This window comes from Plectropomus leopardus, chromosome 4, assembly GCF_008729295.1.
Source record: "Plectropomus leopardus isolate mb chromosome 4, YSFRI_Pleo_2.0, whole genome shotgun sequence".
Classification (NCBI taxonomy): domain Eukaryota; kingdom Metazoa; phylum Chordata; class Actinopteri; order Perciformes; family Serranidae; genus Plectropomus; species Plectropomus leopardus.
The window spans coordinates 26,258,325-26,276,949 of NC_056466.1; the positions used below are offsets into that span (position 1 = coordinate 26,258,325).

The following is an 18,625-nucleotide window of genomic DNA, read 5'->3' on the forward strand; positions in this document are numbered from 1 at the left end:
GCAGCCTTACGCATTAAATGCTAAACGCCCCACAACAATCTTTTTGAATGAATAAATAAATACATCAGATACTTTACATCTTTTACTCAAGTAATATTTCAACAGGTGACCTCAACATCTACCAAAGTGATTCTCTGGTATGTAATATGTGCTTTTACTCAAGTGTGACTTTCGGGTGCGTCATCCACCACTGTCTGCTTTAATATGTTTGTTATGTTGTTTGCACATTTTTTATATTTAATAATTATTTGAGTTAGTAGTTTCGCTTTGCTTTTACTTTGAAGGAGAGGCCGCCTGTGTTCCGGTCTAACTGCTGCTGTGTGTGGCGCTGTTGACGCAGCTCTGGGGCCTGCTGTGTTTTCAACGGAGGGAGAGCCGAGAAGAAAAATGGCGTCTGCAGGCGACCCAGAGCGGGACACCGGCCATTCAGTTTGAGCTTTACGCCCCGAAATTGAGACCGGGGCTTGGTCGAGACTTCTCGAGAACCGTCCCCAGACCTGTTAGTGTCTTTCTCCCCCGCTTTTCTCCGGTGTGCGTGGCTCAACCAAGCACCGAAATTGAAGCGGAACAGCAGAGACTCTCTCCCACAATGAGGGGGAGAAGAGGAAGGCCGCCCAAACAAGCAGCTGTGATGCGGGAAGGTTCACCCGGGCCAGTCCGCGGCTCTCGGGGCAGCCGAAGCAGAGGGATGCGTGGACGGGGAAGAGGCAGAGGACGCGGCCGGGGACGTGGAGGAAGTGGCGGCGTTTGCGGCACTGGCTCTGCGGAGGTGGATACTGAAATCTCCGGTAGAGAGAACTTTCATTCGTCCCGGGGCCGCAGGAAAGTTGGAGCCTCCACCACGGTGGCGGCCGCGGCATCGCGGGGCAGAGGAGGGAGAGGGAGAGGCAGGGGGTCGAGAGGCAGCCGCGGCGGTAGAGGCGGAGTGAGGCGGCGGCCTCAAACCAAAGTGGTCTACGACGACAACAGCGACGAGGAGGATGATAATTTAAGCTACAGGTCAGACGACGACGAACTCCTGAACGACAACCCTTCGTCGGATCTTGAAGAAGAGGAGGCCTTGGGAAACGATTCTGACTATCTGGAGGAACTACCGGATGATGATGATGCCAGCTACTGTACCGAGAGTAGTTTTAGGAGCCACAGCACGCTCGGTAGCACCCCAGGTACGTCCGTTTGCAAGTGCACGCACTTAAGCACCGCATGTTTGCATAACTTAAAGTGTGCATTTTATTTTTCTTTAGTTCATTACAGAAAGCAAGCCGCATTGTTCAAAATGGAGCTTGCACTCAGAAACAGGCCTTTGTTTACCGTGTGCTCTGCTTGCCACTGGTTTGCAGATCTGCTCCACGCTTCAACCGGCTCTCGTGTTTGTGACTTTTTGTCGGATCAGCACATTTTTGTTGTCATGTTATAACAAATTATTTATCCGTGCTTTTTGTACCGCACTTTTTCATGCGCGCTCCATTTAACGCGTTTTCATACGAACGGGGAATCTGGATGTATGCAGTGTATTTATCACTTTCCATTCATTCATTCAACATTTCATTTCATGCTATCACAGTGCAGCATGTGCAGTTTCTACTAATGCAGACTACGATCTATCAAAACTCGCAGTTTGTAAACACTGCTTCACATTGGCGTCGGATTAACATTTTATAGTTCTACTTAATCTGAGGCAGTAGCACTGTCACATAAATTGTAATTATTTTTTTCTAACCCTAACCCACAAACATCTAGACCTTTGTACTTTGTCCAACTCTAATCTAGAAGACATATTTAGTTGCACACCGCTGCTAAATGAGTTTGAAAGGCCTTTGTTTTGAAGAGAAGCGCTCTTTTTTCACTTGTTGCAAACACCAACTCGTTAGAATATTACGTGGTGCACCGTTACCATAGTAACCACCGTGTTTATCAGGTGAGCAAATTAGAGCCATTATGCCCTCACTTATGGACAATCATGTCTGTAAAAATCAATTGACATAACCTGTTATATAAAACCAAGCACTGGAAGCAGTGTGCCAGCTACTGGGAGTAATTCCACATAGGATTACAGTTCTGCTCTTATGTTTGCATACCGTGGCAGACTTTGAAAAAAAAAAAGTAGTGATCACATAATTTTTTTTTTTTAAAGGATTCCAATTAAACGTTTAATGCATCACAGGACAGCATAGCCATAAAACAAAACCTAGCAATAAATAAAATACTGAGATGGTTCCTGTTTCAAAGTTTGCACACCCTTGGTTCTTACTACTATTGATTACCCCCTTTAGCATCAATGGTGGCTTGCGGTCTTTTGTAATAGTTGTGGACAAGGCCCTTTATTTTCTCAGGTGGTAAAGCTGCCCATTTTTTTTGCCAAAAAAATGCAAGGTGCTGTTCTTTCTTTGGTATTCTTGCATGAAATNTTTTGTAATAGTTGTGGACAAGGCCCTTTATTTTCTCAGGTGGTAAAGCTGCCCATTTTTTTTGCCAAAAAAATGCAAGGTGCTGTTCTTTCTTTGGTATTCTTGCATGAAATCCGAGTTCGAGGTCTTCACAAACTGGTTCAATGGTATTGAGGTCAAGAGACTGATGGTCAGTCCAGAACCCGTCTGCTGATGTAGCCGCTGAAGGGTCAACTCATGGTTTTGGATGATTGTCGTTTTGGAAAGTCCTAGTGTGTCCCACGCATAGCTTCCAGACTTATAAATGCAAATTGTCCTCCAGTATTTTCTGGTAACATGCTGCTTTCACTCTGGCATTAATTTTGACTAAGCTCCCTGTGCCGCTGTAGGTGACACTCATCCCAAAACATCAGAGATCCATCTCAATGCTTCACAGTAGGATACTTTTTCGTCATAGACCCCGTTGACTCCTCTCCAAACGACGTTTGTGGTCGTGACCAAAAATTTCAGTTTTGGTCTCATCACTCCAAATGACTTTGTTGAAGACCTTTTGAGGCTTGTCTGCGTGCTGCATAATCAGTCACATTGTCAACAAAATCTGCCATGCGTGTGTAAATTGAAGAGCACAACTGTATAGTGAAAGGGTGATCCAGCATTTCAATATCTGTTCAACAGGAAAGGTCACTCTTTTAATAACTCCGTGGCATTAGACTTTGTCCTTTCTTGTTGGGATTCAATTTTCTTGGAAACAGAATTGTTATTTGGAAAGAAGCATTTTAATGTAGATTGTATTTCTTGTTTTTTTCATCCTACAACACCTCATTACACTCTGATCAGGCTTAGATGCCATGTAAGGGGTTCAAGGATTACTCACATACCTCTCAACTTCCAATGGACACTCTGGCTGTTTTTTATAAAGATGTGAACGTGGCAGCATTGTGCAGCCGAGTGTGAGGGGTCTTTCGTAAGACCAGTGGTCTAGACATTATTGTGCTTTCACTGCCATGGACATATAAACACATTTCCACACTGCTTTTGAACACATTGCACACCCACACGCATACCACTATTACACACAATCCTGGTTTGATGCTAAATAATGCACAGGCAGCAGTCAACCCCTGTTTGACCCGTTCACTGCTGTCACAGGTTAACCCCTGGCTGTCACCATTTGTGAAGGGGCTAGATCTGTTGCAGTCCCATCAATGTTTCTCTGTTTACACATCAGTGCTAAACCACACAATCATATGGGACCTAATACAAATTTATTCGCAAAGCAGTTCTTGACTTCCAGTTTACCAGTGGTTTGTGCAGTACTTACAATTAAATAACGACATGGCAGACAGTGTGGGTGAAGTGGTGTAAAATTGTACGATTGGTTGATTTGTCTGAAAAGTTAATGCTGCAACCTACACTGTAGAATAATGCGACAATATCACTGAGATTGTGAAGAGTGCATGAAAGGGACAGAAGAGCACATCAATCCACTGTAAGGCTGTATGACTAGTAAATAGTAATAGTGTACTAATTCTACAGTGATTAAAGAAATGTTTCTTCACCTTGTCATAACATCCTCAAGCAGTGACAGGCAAGGAGCGGGGTCACGAGGACGTTGAATGACCTGCACTGACCTGTTCACATCAAAAGAAAGAAATGGTTAATGTACACAGACATCAGAGGGAATAATACAGGTACAGTGCATAAGCTCCACTATAAGCATTGATTACACAGTAGAAAAAAGCCAGGCTTATAAATCAAGCGGGAGCATTCAGCGTATCATCTTTGGACAAGCATGGGCTTGTCTACCATTTATAATGTGATTTCTCCTGTGCCACATTGTAATAGTAATAACCCCATTCATAATAGCACTGATGTGTGATTCCCCACTAAATTAGATGTTCTACCAGTCATATGTAGTATTTGTAATTAATAGGTTGTTGTCATCTTACTTATGTTTGTACATTTTGATTGTGCCCTTTTTATTAGAACAAAACTTGGATTACTGGTGGCAAATTGAGTTGCCTTTTGAGGGATCCCTAAATGCCGTCAGGCAAGCTGGAAGACGGTATCTACTCCGACTGCCCAGAGTCTGACCAGGGGTGTCCTCCTGTGCGGGTGCAAAACCAGAGAGTGCAGTCTAATGATGCATTGAGGATGCCAAAAAAGTTCAGGCTTTAGGTTGCATTGACCAATGGGAAAGGTTTATACTGTAGCTCAGATTTCTACAGATCACCTAATGAAAATACTCCCAGTTGTCATGTTTTAACATTTTATATTGACTCAAAGCATCAATGGTCCTTTTATTCTTATATACACATTTGCTCTCCATTTCCTTTTTTTGTTCTGTATGCCACCCTTCTTCTCACTCCTGGCTCTTTTCCTCTCACCTCTTGCAGGCCGGAGAAGGAGTCGGGCATTGCGACCGCAGTCTCCCATCCTTGAGGCAAAGGACATTCCTCCCCTGGAGGTTCCCAAGTCCTCTGAGGACCTCCAGGTTCCTACCTCACAGCTCCTCAATGTGTCTGCCGTCTACGAAGTCCTCCGTAACTTTGGCACGGTGCTGCGGCTCTCCCCGTTCCGCTTTGAGGATTTCTGTGCCGCGTTGGCCAGCCAGGAGCAGTGCACACTGCTGGCAGAGACCCACATCTCCCTGCTCAAAGCGATTCTCAGAGAGGAGGACACTTCCAACACCACATTTGGTCCCACTGACGTGAAGGACTCTGTCAACTCCACTCTGTATTTTGTGGACGGTATGACCTGGCCAGAGGTGGTGCGGGCGTACTGTGAGAGTGACCCAGAGTACCGGCACATTCTGCCTTTCCAGGAGTGTGAGGATTACCCGTATGAACCATTGGAGAGCAAAGTCAAAGTTCTCCAGTTTTTGGTGGACCAGTTCCTGGCAACCAACATTGCCCGAGAGGAGCTAATGTCGGAGGGTGTTGTTGCCTACGACGACCACTGCAGGGTGTGCCATCGCCTTGGTGACCTGCTGTGCTGTGAGACATGTTCAGCCGTTTACCATCTGGAGTGTGTGAAGCCGCCTTTGCAAGAAGTGCCAGAGGACGAGTGGCAGTGTGAGGTGTGTGTGGCACACAAGGTACCCGGCGTAGCGGACTGCATCCCAGAAGTGCAGCGGAGCAAACCATTTATTCGACAACTGCCAGTCGGCTATGACCGACACCACCGAAAATACTGGTTCCTTAACCGCCGCATTGTCGTGTAAGTTCACCATGTTTCATTTATGTACTCCGATTATTGCAAATGATTCTAATGATTTTACCCAACAGTCCTCGCCAAAGTAGTAGCATACTAACAGCACACTACCAACACACAACCAACTCACACATTTGCCCAAATTTTCAGAATTTGCTGTTTTCATCGAGTATTTGGCTGCAAGCTTAACTAGTAGAAAAGAGCACTTTTAAAGCAGTTTAATTAGCTCAAAGCAGTGAGTGTCCAAAGCTGTCACATAACTCTGTGTCTTACAAAGTGTTTATGAATGTCACAATCCATCTGCATGTACAGTTATGAACAACACCATGAAAAAGAGAGATATAGCCAGTAATCCTGTTATTCCCTCTCTGCACATTCCTGTGCTGCAATTTCTGATACAATATGTACTGTAGCTGCTTTCTGTGCAGCTGTTGTACCACAGTATTTATGGATCAGTTTACGTGGTCCCAGTCATTTATGTAGAGATTGTTAATATAGGAGTCTCAAGCTTTACTGGGAACATGTGCAGCTCGTGTCTGATCCCCCTCCATTCATGAGAGGATCAGTGTTGTCATAGGTTCGTCCGTGAAAATCACAGATACTTATGTTTGCACCTATAGTTTATACACATGATTGCTTAACCTCAGAATTGTTTATCACTAAACAACCACTAACTATAAATAACATTAAAGTTGATGTGAAATGAAAAATGCCCTTTAGATCACATCCCCAGGTCATTTTGTGCACCCTTTTTAACAATATATGCCAAAAAATACAGAAAAACTATTTCCTTGTATTCTTATACCATGTTTTCTTCCTGTAAAACAAAATACGATGTGCGCTTACATGAGCTAGTAGCAACCAATGCCAGCCAATCAATCTGCGACTTTAAGTTGCACAGATCTATTTATTAGTTAGCTAGCTAGCAACAGCGTGGTACATCAGTGTGTCTTCATTTCCCCAAAATACTGTGGTGAGGGGCCCTCTTGTTAAAATTTAATCACTATGATGAAACTGGTATCAGTGACAGCTCCAGACTATGCACAATGCATTTTACAGTGGACTGCTTCAGCAACTAACGTTACATGGAGCACACAATGGGCATCATCTCTCTACCAGATGGATACTACTTTCCCGCTGGTGTTACACCATCCACGTTTCACTGTTATTATGACAAGCCCTCTTTTCAGCAACCAAATCATATCCTCCTAACGTTATATTCTGCCTGCCTGTCCTGTTTCACTCGGAAATAGCCATGATACCAAAGCTAGATACTCTCAAAATGCCATTTCATCTTGACTTTTAATTGAATTTTTGTACCTCAACAGTTGTCTCCTTAATGACATGTACTAACCAATTTAAATTGACTGGATCATCCATGAATGCATACCATGAATTACCATGAATGTGATAAAGGAGAACAGTATTGCTGAACATGTTATACACTACAGGTCTAAAGTTGGAGTAAAGCCCCCTTTAAACAACTTCCATATCCAGTTTAATAAACCATGATGTAGCTCAGGAATGTGAAAAGAACACCACATTTTGTCACTGCTGTGCTTTTATTCCTAGTGACAAAAAGCATTGAGTGTTTTGGTGCAGAGTAGGTCTGTCACAATAATTTAGTTTTCAACTTATCGAGGTAAGCAAAAATGGTCAAGGTCATGTCCATGTTTGTTTACAAACATTTCTATTTACCCAGTAACGTCACCAACATTTTAGCCAATGTGATTCCAGAACTGGAACAGGAACAACAGGATTTTCCCAAACATAATAAGACTTATGCTTAGTGTCTCGGCATATTTTTCACTGAGCCTAAGCCAAATAAAAAGAATTATATCATTTATCACAGTTATTTCTGGGGCATCAGGTGGCTGAGTTGGTAGAGCAGGCGCCCCATGTACAGAGGCTGTGTCCTCACCTCAGCGACCGCGGGTTCGAGTCCGGCTCAGCCGTTTGCTGCATGTCATCCACTCTCTCTCCCCCTTTCATGCTACACCTGTCCTTTCAAATAAAGGCACTAAAAGCCCTAAAAATATCTTTAATATATCATCCACCAAAAGAAGCTATTGTAACAGGTCTAGTGCAAAGTGAAGGATACCACAAACTGAAGCTCTCGCGTGAGAGTACAGATCCTCAGTGTGGCAAGACCTGCTGTTAATTAAACCAAAAATAAGTGCATCCATCCATAGGATTTAATATAACCTGACCATCAGCAGTATTGGGCCCATACGTTCGCAAATTATCTTGGTATTGAGCAGTCACAGATGGTATGTGTGCTGGGTCAGCAGCAGCAGAAGGCCCGCTACATAAACCATAATGGATCACCTTAACAATATAAGATTTAAAAGGTTGGGTGGCCTGAGGTTTGTCATTGCTGCATTCTGGTCTCTTTATTTTTTTCTGCTTCGTCCTGCTCACTGAATTGGCCCCCAGCAGGTGCCGCATTACCGATCTTCACAGAGCCTGTGTGTGTTTGTGCATACAAGTAGCGTGCACAGAGGAAAGTTTGTGTGACTGGATGTACGTGCAGTGAATGATGTGCACAGAAGTGTGTGTGTTTGTGTGTGTGCGTGCGTGCGTGTGTGTGTGTGTGCGTGTGTGTGTGTGTGTGTGTGTGTGTGTGTGTGTGTGTGTGTGTGTGTGTGTGTGTGCATGCGTGTGTGCGTGCGTGCATGCATATGCGTGTATGTGTGCGTGCATGTGCCTCCAGTGAAGTCCTGCAAGGATGCTGAATAGACACTACTGTTACACAGCCTCAGTGTTCAGCGTCTTGGCATGGACCATGTTGAGCAAAAAGCTGTCAAATATTCCGCTCTGTTGCTGCTCCTACATAAACTCTAAAAGTTTAAAAATGTCCTTGTCAATATTTCTTGTTGTGTTGGACCTTTGCAGAAGACAAGGTGTCCTGTTAATCAGTACAGTTCACCCTCAGTGTCCTACTGGTACAAACATTTTCATAGGAAGCTGCAGAGAGCTGATGTTTTCACAGAATATTGAAATTCACAATGTTTTAATCATTTAGATTAAATTTAAAGTCATTTAAATAATTTAGTAGGGCCAGGTTACCATTTGGTATTATTATTTATCATCACTGGGATTTTATTCATATAAAAATTGTATGATATATTTTAATGACTAATTCTATATATTTAGATATACTATATTGTGAAGCATGTTGTAATAAAAACTAACAGAGTTAGAGTTAAGATAGGTCAGTACAAATTCATGTTTGTGATATTGATTTCAATCTTAACACCACCCTGCCACGCATATTATATTTTACAGTTTGTGCTTTATGTAGCATATGTATGAATTTCTACAAAGAGAATAATACAGCAAGTAACTTTAAAATCAGCTGATAATTGTCTTCAGCACCATGGACAGCCAACATTTCTAAAATGCTCCAGACAGCCAAGCACGTGGATTGGCCCTGAAGTGCTTGTTTTGGGAAACACTTTCAAAACATTAAGTTGCAGTGCTCTTAGAAAACACCCTTAACCTTTATGAATAGTTGATATTGAGATTTTATTGCCAAGAGACCTGTGAGACTCGAGCCAGCCCCGTGACTAGACATACACTGTAGCTCTATAACAAATGTTTTACAGCTGCAGCATACTTACATACAATACAAATCTAATAAAGTTGCGCAATATGAGGAAAATATGTGATATGCAATAGTGATGATGAAAAAAGAGCTATATTACCTATATTATTACATTATTGTGCCTGTTCCACATCATCTCACGGTGTATCCAAAATATTGCCACTCGCCTGATGTGCAACTTTTTGGGCACCAGTTCCTCTCTGGCACGAGCACTTTTGTCCGAACTCATCTTTTCACACTTTCCTCCTTTGAACATGCAGAGTAGTACATCAACACTGGTGTAATAAACCTCACTGACATGTGTGCAGATTTTGACCAATCAGATGATGCTTTACGACGAGTGCTTTGTCTGACTGATCAGAGTTAGCAGCAAGACACGAATCAGACGTAATTATGTATATCAAAGTGCAATATTGAAGTTTTTCGGGATGTGTTTGTTGCACAAGGATGACGATTAAAAGAGATATATTATGCAACCCTAGTATGCAATATCTGTATCATTTTGTCCATTACATAAAATAAGGCTCCTTGTCATTTTCCACACTGATGAATAAATCTGGCAAAATGAGATGAGGATCACTTGAAGAACAATTGAACAAATCAAAGTGTGATTGGCAGTTTTGAAGTGTGCCAAGATTCTTCAGTGGATTAATTGTTCTTCGTTTTCCAACGACACCTTACGCGTTTTGCTCAGCTGTTCACACCTGCTCATATGAATTTGGTTGTGTAATGGATGTCTTGTTCGTTGGCCATGAATATGACAGCAGTGTATCACAACAGAGAGATGGAAATAGGCATTCATATTTTTTGTGAGGTTCAACGTGTTGATGGGTGGCTGTCGTCTCACAGAAAGAGTGTGCATGTTTTCCTTATGTCATTGTGGGTTTTCTCCAGGTTCTCTGGCTTTGTCTCACAGTCCAGACATGCAAGTTAGGTTAATTGGTGACTTGCCAATAATGAATGACTATATTGATGATCATCAGTCAAGCAGGCGATCCATCAAAATTAAAGTCTATAGTGGACGGATCTAAATTAATGTCAAGTACCTGGAGTGCTTCAAAAAGTAATTGCTGGCATGACAAATGCCAGGTCGCCTCTGATTTATGGAAAGCATATTCATATCTTGCACATGCATGTGATGTAAATATTTTGATTTAGACAAATGGCTGTACTGCAATTCAGTGTTTTCACACTGAAGAGAGGAAAGGCAAACAAGCGAATGGCTTTAAAAACATGCAGCCACACAACAGCCTACAGAAAGCATGCATATATAAAGCGTCTATCTTCTAGTGTGTTGTGTCTCCTAATTTTTTCCCCCTCCTGTCTCTGCTCTTGTTGTCTCCCCTACAGTGAGGAGGATGGTGAGCAGGAGGACAAAGCCATCTGGTACTACAGCACCAAGGTAAATGCAACTCATCATTTTTCTTTCTGGGGATGTAAGCATCCCATACAATAAAAGTAAATGATTTAATTTTAAAAATACTCTTCTTAATTTCTTACATAATATTTTTACAACTCTGCTCTTTGTTAGTTAACAAAATGCATTCAAACTATCTTTAATATGCACTTTTTGTAATGGTTGTTTTGAAAGTTGTTGAAAATAGATAAAATTATTATATTACTATCAGTGTTTTAGCAGTGCAGCTGTCATTGCATTAACCTACTTGTGTATTGCACTTATTGAACCTTCCCTTAACTCTGCCCTTCCCAGGTCCAGCTAGCTGAACTCATAGACTGTTTGGATAAGGAGTACTGGGAGGCCGACCTGTATGCGGCGCTTGAGGAGATCAGGGATGAGGTGCACGCGCACATGGACATCACTGAGGACCTAACCAACAAGGCCCGTGGCAGCAACAAGTGTTACCTCACTGCCGCCAATGGTAAAGAGTTTTTCATTCTTTCTGCATTTGAAAAACATACACCGGGTTGCAAAGGATCAGAGATGCTTTCTGTCGCTGAGTTTAATCATGAAAAAAAAAGGGAAAGGTTTTTTTTTTTTCTCTCTCTCTCTCTTTCTCTATCTGTCCTCCCACTCCTCTGCCTACCCCCCCCCACCCCCCCCCCCCCCCCCCCCCCCCCCCCCCCCCCCCCCCCCCCCCCCCCCCCCACTCATGAATGCCACCCAGTCATAGATGGCTGGACCATAGGAATCACCAGGCTATTATGTAACCTTACTCTGGTCCCAGTTTGGCCAGTATCCAGCTCCTGAGCTTCCCTTTAGTCCCTCACCCGTTGCTTTCTGTCTGTAGGTTGTCCACTTAACCCATGTGTATGTTTATTGCTTGCTGTTTTGCTGAAAATGATACATTTTTGTGAGCGCGCATCAAGTTTATAGCATTCAGTTTGCCTTGAGGTAGACGTTCATAACAAATGAGTGTCGGAACAATTTAAATGGTGCTGCTTTTTTTTTACGGTACAATACAGAATGATGGTCTCAGAAAATATTGCAGTATGCTACAATTATTATTATTATCAGTTACAATGACCCTCATGTTAATGAAACAGAAGTGGGTTTATTTTTTTGGCTGAAAAAAAGGCTGTATTGCAATTAAAAGCATTTTTAGTGAAAATATGTGTCAAAAGACTGAAGTCAGTCAATGAAGAAAGGAGATGCACACAGATTCTCTGTCTGGTTGCAATTTTATTATGATAACCATCAGTTTTCATAGCATGGTGTACTATGAAACCAGTATACCACCGCAGCAAGTACTCTGTACATGGTTTTGACTTGTGATGCAACAGCTTGAGAGGAAACTAGCACATCTATCTAGCATCTGCTGTGCACAGAAGGGATGGGTGACAAATTCATGGGGGAAAAAAATGAATCAATGAGTGCTAAAACAACAAATGCAGATCCTTCCACACTGGTGAACTGCATTGTAATATTATGTAATTCACATACAGTCATAATCTGTTTTGGACGTATGAGTTTCAACAGCGCTTCCCACCGCCATCATCAACCATCAAATGAGGGAAAGTCTTTTTTGAGAATGGTTTCCGTCGCTGTTGGAGAGTTTCAGAGACCTGCTAAGGCGCACTGAAGTTGGGCTGGGCCATGTATCGATATTATTTCAACATAGCGATTAGCTGTGACTAGGTATCTTCCTATATTTTGGATATCGCAATATCATAAGTGTTGTCTTTTCCTGGTTTTAAAGGCTGAATAACAATTAAGTGATGTGTTTTGTGAAATTATCAGACTGTTCCAGCTGTTCTATTATTTCCTTTTTCCACTTAGTCATTGTTTCCACAGTACTTATGCTTATCAAAAATCTGTAAAACATTTTGTGAAAGCTCCAGTAGTAAGCCCTATGATACTGTTGGAATATACGTGTAGACTTGGTGGTAAGTGTGAAACTGAAGATATACTCTTTCATCCAGTGTCATTGTTCTGCATTTGTAAACCAGCGTTGATGAAACAAAAGGAAACATTTAACAAACAAGATGTTGTTTCCTGGTTTCTGGTCCACAAAAGCAAAACCTCAACATTTGCATGCTGTACTGTTTGATCTGATTGATGCCAGATTTCCTTTTGGATGAGACAGATTAAACACTGTTAGATAATGATGTCCAGCTTAATATATTAAACAGAAACAATGTAACCACAGATTCTGTAACACAGACTCATATAATGTTGTCTGCTTCAGTGGTAAAAGAAAGAAATAATTTAGGATTTTTTGAATTCTCCTGTTTTCCTGAGTATTTTAGCTTCAGGATTTGAAGTTTTCATCATACGTTTTTCTGTCTCCTTTATCCTGCTCTCATCATTTTGATGATTTATGGGACAGAATAGGACATTATATCTCATATCTGACTTTAAAATGCTTCCCTCCATTCCTGCTTTGTTCAATTCTTACAAATTGCTTTTCAGTGCAGATGGAGGTTTTATGTTTATGGCTAAATCTGTAATGGTGCTACTGATGAGTCATACTCTACTGTATCAGTGACCAAACATGTTGATTATCTTTCAGTACATGACTATCACTGCTTCTACACATTAACGCTGTAATGATCAATCTAAAACACAGCATAGTGCCATTGTGCACTTTTCGACCACTCATTAAAATCTAATTATACTTTAAGTTAGGATGTTAATTGCTCAACTTTAACAAGCATGTATGTATATGTTTATTGATTTTACATGCAGATTATGTAATGCTAATCCTTTAAAGAGTCTGGTTCTGCTACCATGTGTGAAGTCTGAATAAGGAGAATAATAAGAGTGACATTCTGTGTCTCTCCTAGTTTTGGGTTAAAATAAATAGTTAAAGCGCATCATAAAGTAGCCCAAAAACACCCCCTCTTTGTCTGTTAGTATTAATTTTGGCCAGGTTGCCTCAAATTGATATCTTGAATCTGTTTGTTTCAGCACTATTGTGGCTTTTAATATGTCTTTTGTGATTTATTCATCAAAGGTCCTGTTTCCTTTGCATTCCCTTAGAAACTCAGTATGGAAACTACAAGATTTGATAAAAAAAAAGTTTGTTTTTTTTACAGCGGGTTGAGGTTGTTTTGCCTTTTTCGAAAAAGGGCTGATGCAACAAATGAGTATGAAAACGCCTTGGCTGATTAAGTTCCAATAAAGCAAACATTTAACTCACATGACTGACCAGCTGTTTCTGCTATCCGCGTCTTAATATGTCTCCAAACATGGCCAAAACTAGCTGACAAAACTTGACAAATAAAGCATGCTTCCCAAGACTTCTCTCCATTTTCCTGTATTCTGGTTAGCAACCTGTTCTTCTTCTAATCTGTTTACTTGCAATTTACAGCCATGCATGAGTATAGTTTATACTGGCAACTTATTTACTTATATGGCAACATTTTAAAAATTCACTTAAAATTCACTTGACGATTGAAACACAAAACGGCTACTGTACAATTACAGTTTATACTAATTGAATTTCCTCTAGGTTTTGCACACCAAGTTTTGTAAAGGTTGTTCTCAGTATTTTCCAAAATTATGCCTTTTAGACAACTCACATTCTGACAGATTACATTGTCTGCGTTCTTGTGTTGTTGATCACATCGCTGAGTGTGATTTAATGATAATCACACTATAATTATTGGCTCAGCCTTTCAATTCTTTTGTCTTAAATCCATCGTCTTTTGTTGACGTCCTCTTCTTTCATCCAGAGGAGATCCTGGAGCGGTTGAGGGCCAAGAAGGAGGAGGAGCTGGAGGAGGTGAAGAGACGGGCAGCTGAGGAGGCGCAGAAAGCACGGCTGGAGAAGGAGAAGAAGGAGGTGGATGTGGAGAAGGAAGGTGAAGAGGACAAGCTGAGGGACGAGGGGCAACAGGAGGGCAAGGTCAAAGATCTGAAAGAGGAGGAGGAGGAGACAAAAGAAAAGGCCATGGAAGAGAAAAAGGATGGCGGAGGTATTTATGATGTTTTTATTTCACATGTACAACCAGTGCATGTAGCTCAAAAAAATGTATGACCCGAAAAGCTGTTCCTCTGGGTCTGATTACCTCCACTGCTCTGTTGTGTTTTTGAGACTTGTAGAGAAGGACATCATCACAATGGTGTAATTAGTTATTGATTTGAGAATCAATTCTGTTGTTATATGGCTCTCAGAGCAATTAGAAATGCTTACTTTTTTTTCAAGACCCAAGCGACAATTTTGGCACTCACAAAGCACACATTTTAATTTATATGTGTGTCTTGCTGGATGTGTATTATCCAGTGCAATAAAGTGGCCCTTTTACAGAATAATAAGACATTTACTGCATGGGCAGCACAACAAAAGGCTCATAACTTTGGGAGGATTGACCTCGAGAGCATATTGGGTATAAATATCTGCATGCAGTCCCAAAAATGCATGATTGCATTCATCTTAAAAACCGTATTTAAACTAAGATACATTTTTATAGAAAGTATATGTAGCTTTGCCAACAATTTACAAACTCTTTTTCCCAATTGATAAGGGATTTTATGGCTTGATCATATTTTTCAGCCCCAATCATCACTGCCTCTCTCCGTTGTTTCCAATTTATGTATGCATTATAAAATCCACAATAATTACAACATTGCTGCTGTTCGTCTGTAGTCGTTGAAGCTCCACCCACTGGCCAAGAAGGCAGTAGTGGCAGTAGCATCTCAGACGGACCTATACTTCCAGCAACCTCCGCCCCGACACAAACCATCCCCACCACCGTGAGCTATAGCCTGGCCTCTGAGGCTCCAAAGCCCCTGGCCTCCACCATAGAGCCTCTGATAGCGGGATGTTCCCAAATGGAAGTCTCTAGCAACAAAGAAGGTATACAAGGACATCTCAGGGTGAAGTTGACCTCATTACGCTCTTTTTGGCGATCTACTTCACTGCAGCTTCACAGCATTGTGTGATGAATCTCATACCAGTGACTTTTTTGTTCCGCCTTATACCCCCAGAGCTTTGGCGCTCCTCCTGACCATTTCTCAGCCTGCCTCTTTGCATGTGGCTCATTTCAGCTGCCGGCTTTTGTGTTCAATTGTTCTTTTTTTAAATGTATTTCTTCAAACCCGGCTTCAGCCTTGGAATGCTTTCCTCATGCCTTTTTTGTCTCCAGAGCTGAGAAGCTGATTGCACCAATTGATTTGCAATCAGATGCCATTGTCGCTGCATGACCAAAACCAAGCCTTCACAGCCGATCACATGGGAACAGCAATTATGTTGCCTGACACAATAATTCTTATAAAAAGAGACAACTTTCTGGGTGGGACAAAAATATGGATACAGTATTCTATCATATTATTTACTCTTGCTGTACATCATCGATACACTGGCTCCAAATATCAATATTTTTAACACTGAGGCGTTTGCAGCGCATAACACTCATCAACAGCGCCAAGTTTTATGCATCAGTTTGTACCTTCATGCTACAGGCTTCCTTTGAAAATGACTTTTGGCCTGTTGCTGTGTCGCTTGTGGTGTAAACATAACATTACTCTGTGATTTCCACCCCTGTTCTGTTTCCGTAGTGCCTTTGTTGAAAAACTGCTCAGTGATGATCTGCACACATTCACCCTTAATAACAGGGCTTCATTATTCATTGTTGTTGTCAGTGTAGTCATGTATTTGCAAGCCTTGTTGGAGCCTTGCCTAGAGCAGTCACCCATTGCTTTCAAGTGACCCATCCCTCCATCTGAACTGGTTGTGTGATGCATGCATTACTCACAACGTATCAGTAGAGGGAGCCACAACCCAAACAATCTTAGAACTATCACAAGAAAGTTTTGTGTCTATATTAAGACTGAGTTTCTATATTTACAGAACCTTTGATTTATTTGTCATTTTTGACAGTTTTGATGCAACTGTTTGTCTTTATAGTGCAGTCTTAGCACAGGCTTACGCATGTTCCTTGCTGCAACACTAAAACTCACCCTGAACGATGTCTCAGAAGATGACTGATGACAGCAAGAATAACATCTAGACAAAGCTAGTCTTATTATGTTACAGTCAGTCCGTTTTCTTATTTTCTGTCTAAACAGCAGAAAACCCATCATCAGATTCAGTCCCTGTCAGCGGAGATGGCGTCCCTAGCCTGAGCCAGCCGTCCCAGGTCAGCGAGGAGAACAGTAACAGCAGCATTGGAGCTCTGGTCCCTCCCAGAGGTCCTGAACCTCCAGACCTGTTGGACAAGTCCTCGCAGTCATCCCTGGCTAGCCTTGATGACACAGGTGTGACAAAGCAATACCTCACAATTATGTCTTGGTTTTTGTAATACCATGGATATCTTCGATGGCAATTTCTGTTATACAGCTGTAGACAGGACTCTGTGTTTTTTAATTGTTTATTTGCACAAACACATGTATAGAAAAGACAGAAAAAGCGAAAGTTAAAACACTGTCAGGTTAGAAGTACCAGTATCTAGTCCTCTATATCCCACTAGTCATCTACACATTGTTCGTTCCAGTTAATAGTCCCTGAAACAGACAAGCAGCACATTTTACACAGTAGTTTTCTCTGTACGAAAAAAGCAAAACAAACATATTACAGCTATATTTATGTTACCACTGAGGTCTTGATTATTGCACATCATACGGCTTAAGTTAAAATAGCCTTTACAAGAGCGTAAGACGTGTCGTCCTCTGTCTTTGATTGATCTTGGTATTATGTTTCCAGGGGACAGTAAAGACTCAGCCAACGGTGAGACAGGTCTCAGCAGTAGAAAGTCTGCGGCCACTCGCATGGTGACTCGGCTGAGGAACCCTGACAGCAAGCTTAGCCAGATGAAGAACCAGCAGGTAGCTGCAGCTGTTCATGAAGCTAACAAGGGCTTCAAGGAGGGCAAAGAGGTGAGAAGAGCCATGGATGATGATGAAGTGTTTGTATGAACATGAGGCTAACAGCCTTAGGGTTGAGTTACCTGTGATATTCAGGCACTAAAACATTCTCCAAAGTGAACAAAATGAAATTTCATTCATCCATTAATCCGGGGCCTTTGATGCAGATGAGCAAGAGCGAACAAATCAAAGCTCATTTCAAGGCTTCAGTGTCAGTGTGTGTAATGAGGATGCTTGTTTTATCCAGAATAGCTGATTGCAACAGAAAGTATGTTGGAACGTCAACTTTGTTGCAAAAAAGGCAGTCTGTGATAAACCGTAGGGACTCATTTTCTTTTATTCTACAGGTACTAGTAGTAAATGCACAAGGGGATGTCACCCGTGTCAGCATGCGTGGCAAGGAGGTGGTGATGAAGGGGACACTCAGCCAATACTTCAAGCTTGGCCAGGAGGGGAAATACCGCATCTATCATAACCAGTACAGCACCAACACTGTGGCCCTCAACAAGCACCAGCACAGAGAGGCAAGTAGCACCACAACTTGCTGTTTGTGCTGTTTGAATTTTCAGAAATACTCTAATGTTAAAATTAGAGCTGCAACCAATTGTTTAATCAACTGATATTCACTAACAAAGATGATATGAAGCTGATGGTGAATTGTGATGCTTAAAGGAATATTTCTCCCACAAAATGATCATTTAGTCAGTGCTTATGTTGAATTCTTGAAGGAAAGAATGAATGAAACTAAAAACAGAAACAATTCTTGATGAATCGAAGTCAGAGGGGACTACGTTTAACAGAAAAACTGTATCATATTATCTATTTACAAGCTCTCACACAGCTCGTGCAGTATAATCCAAGTCTCATTTATCCAGTTGTATGCTCACCACTTCCTGAACACATGCATTTTGTGAAAACCTTTCTATTTAAAACACAATGGTCAGACAGACTCACACACAGACAAATAGCACACTTGGCATTTGCCCAGGTGCGCCCCTCGTGTGCTAGTCTATTAATTAGTAATGTTTTTGGAAAAGTGCATATGCAAGTGCATTTGAAGCCAAAATGCATGTGTTTGGGAAGTAATAATAATACAGTTGGATAAATGGGACCTGGATTATACACCATGAGTTGTGTGAGAGTTTCTAAACA

At 41.6% G+C, this 18,625-nt stretch overlaps 1 protein-coding gene across 6 annotated transcripts in view; it reads left to right on the plus strand.

Annotated features, from left to right (window-relative positions):
- The first annotated feature begins 295 nt into the window (after nt 1-295).
- LOC121941842 (nucleosome-remodeling factor subunit BPTF-like) overlaps nt 296-18,625 on the plus strand; it is a 56,337-nt gene continuing 38,007 nt past the window's right edge. For 3 of the 6 annotated variants that reach the window (XM_042484742.1, XM_042484744.1, XM_042484745.1), the window contains exons 1-9: nt 296-1,166; nt 4,784-5,606; nt 10,558-10,609; nt 10,919-11,087; nt 14,344-14,586; nt 15,258-15,467; nt 16,679-16,867; nt 17,313-17,485; nt 17,821-17,997. In XM_042484742.1, coding sequence (XP_042340676.1) covers nt 590-1,166; nt 4,784-5,606; nt 10,558-10,609; nt 10,919-11,087; nt 14,344-14,586; nt 15,258-15,467; nt 16,679-16,867; nt 17,313-17,485; nt 17,821-17,997 — 2,613 coding nt within the window. In that variant the 5' untranslated portion in view covers nt 296-589. The remainder of the gene's footprint in view (nt 1,167-4,783; nt 5,607-10,557; nt 10,610-10,918; nt 11,088-14,343; nt 14,587-15,257; nt 15,468-16,678; nt 16,868-17,312; nt 17,486-17,820; nt 17,998-18,625) is intronic. The other 3 variants (XM_042484743.1, XM_042484746.1, XM_042484747.1) reach the window with 3 other exon arrangements.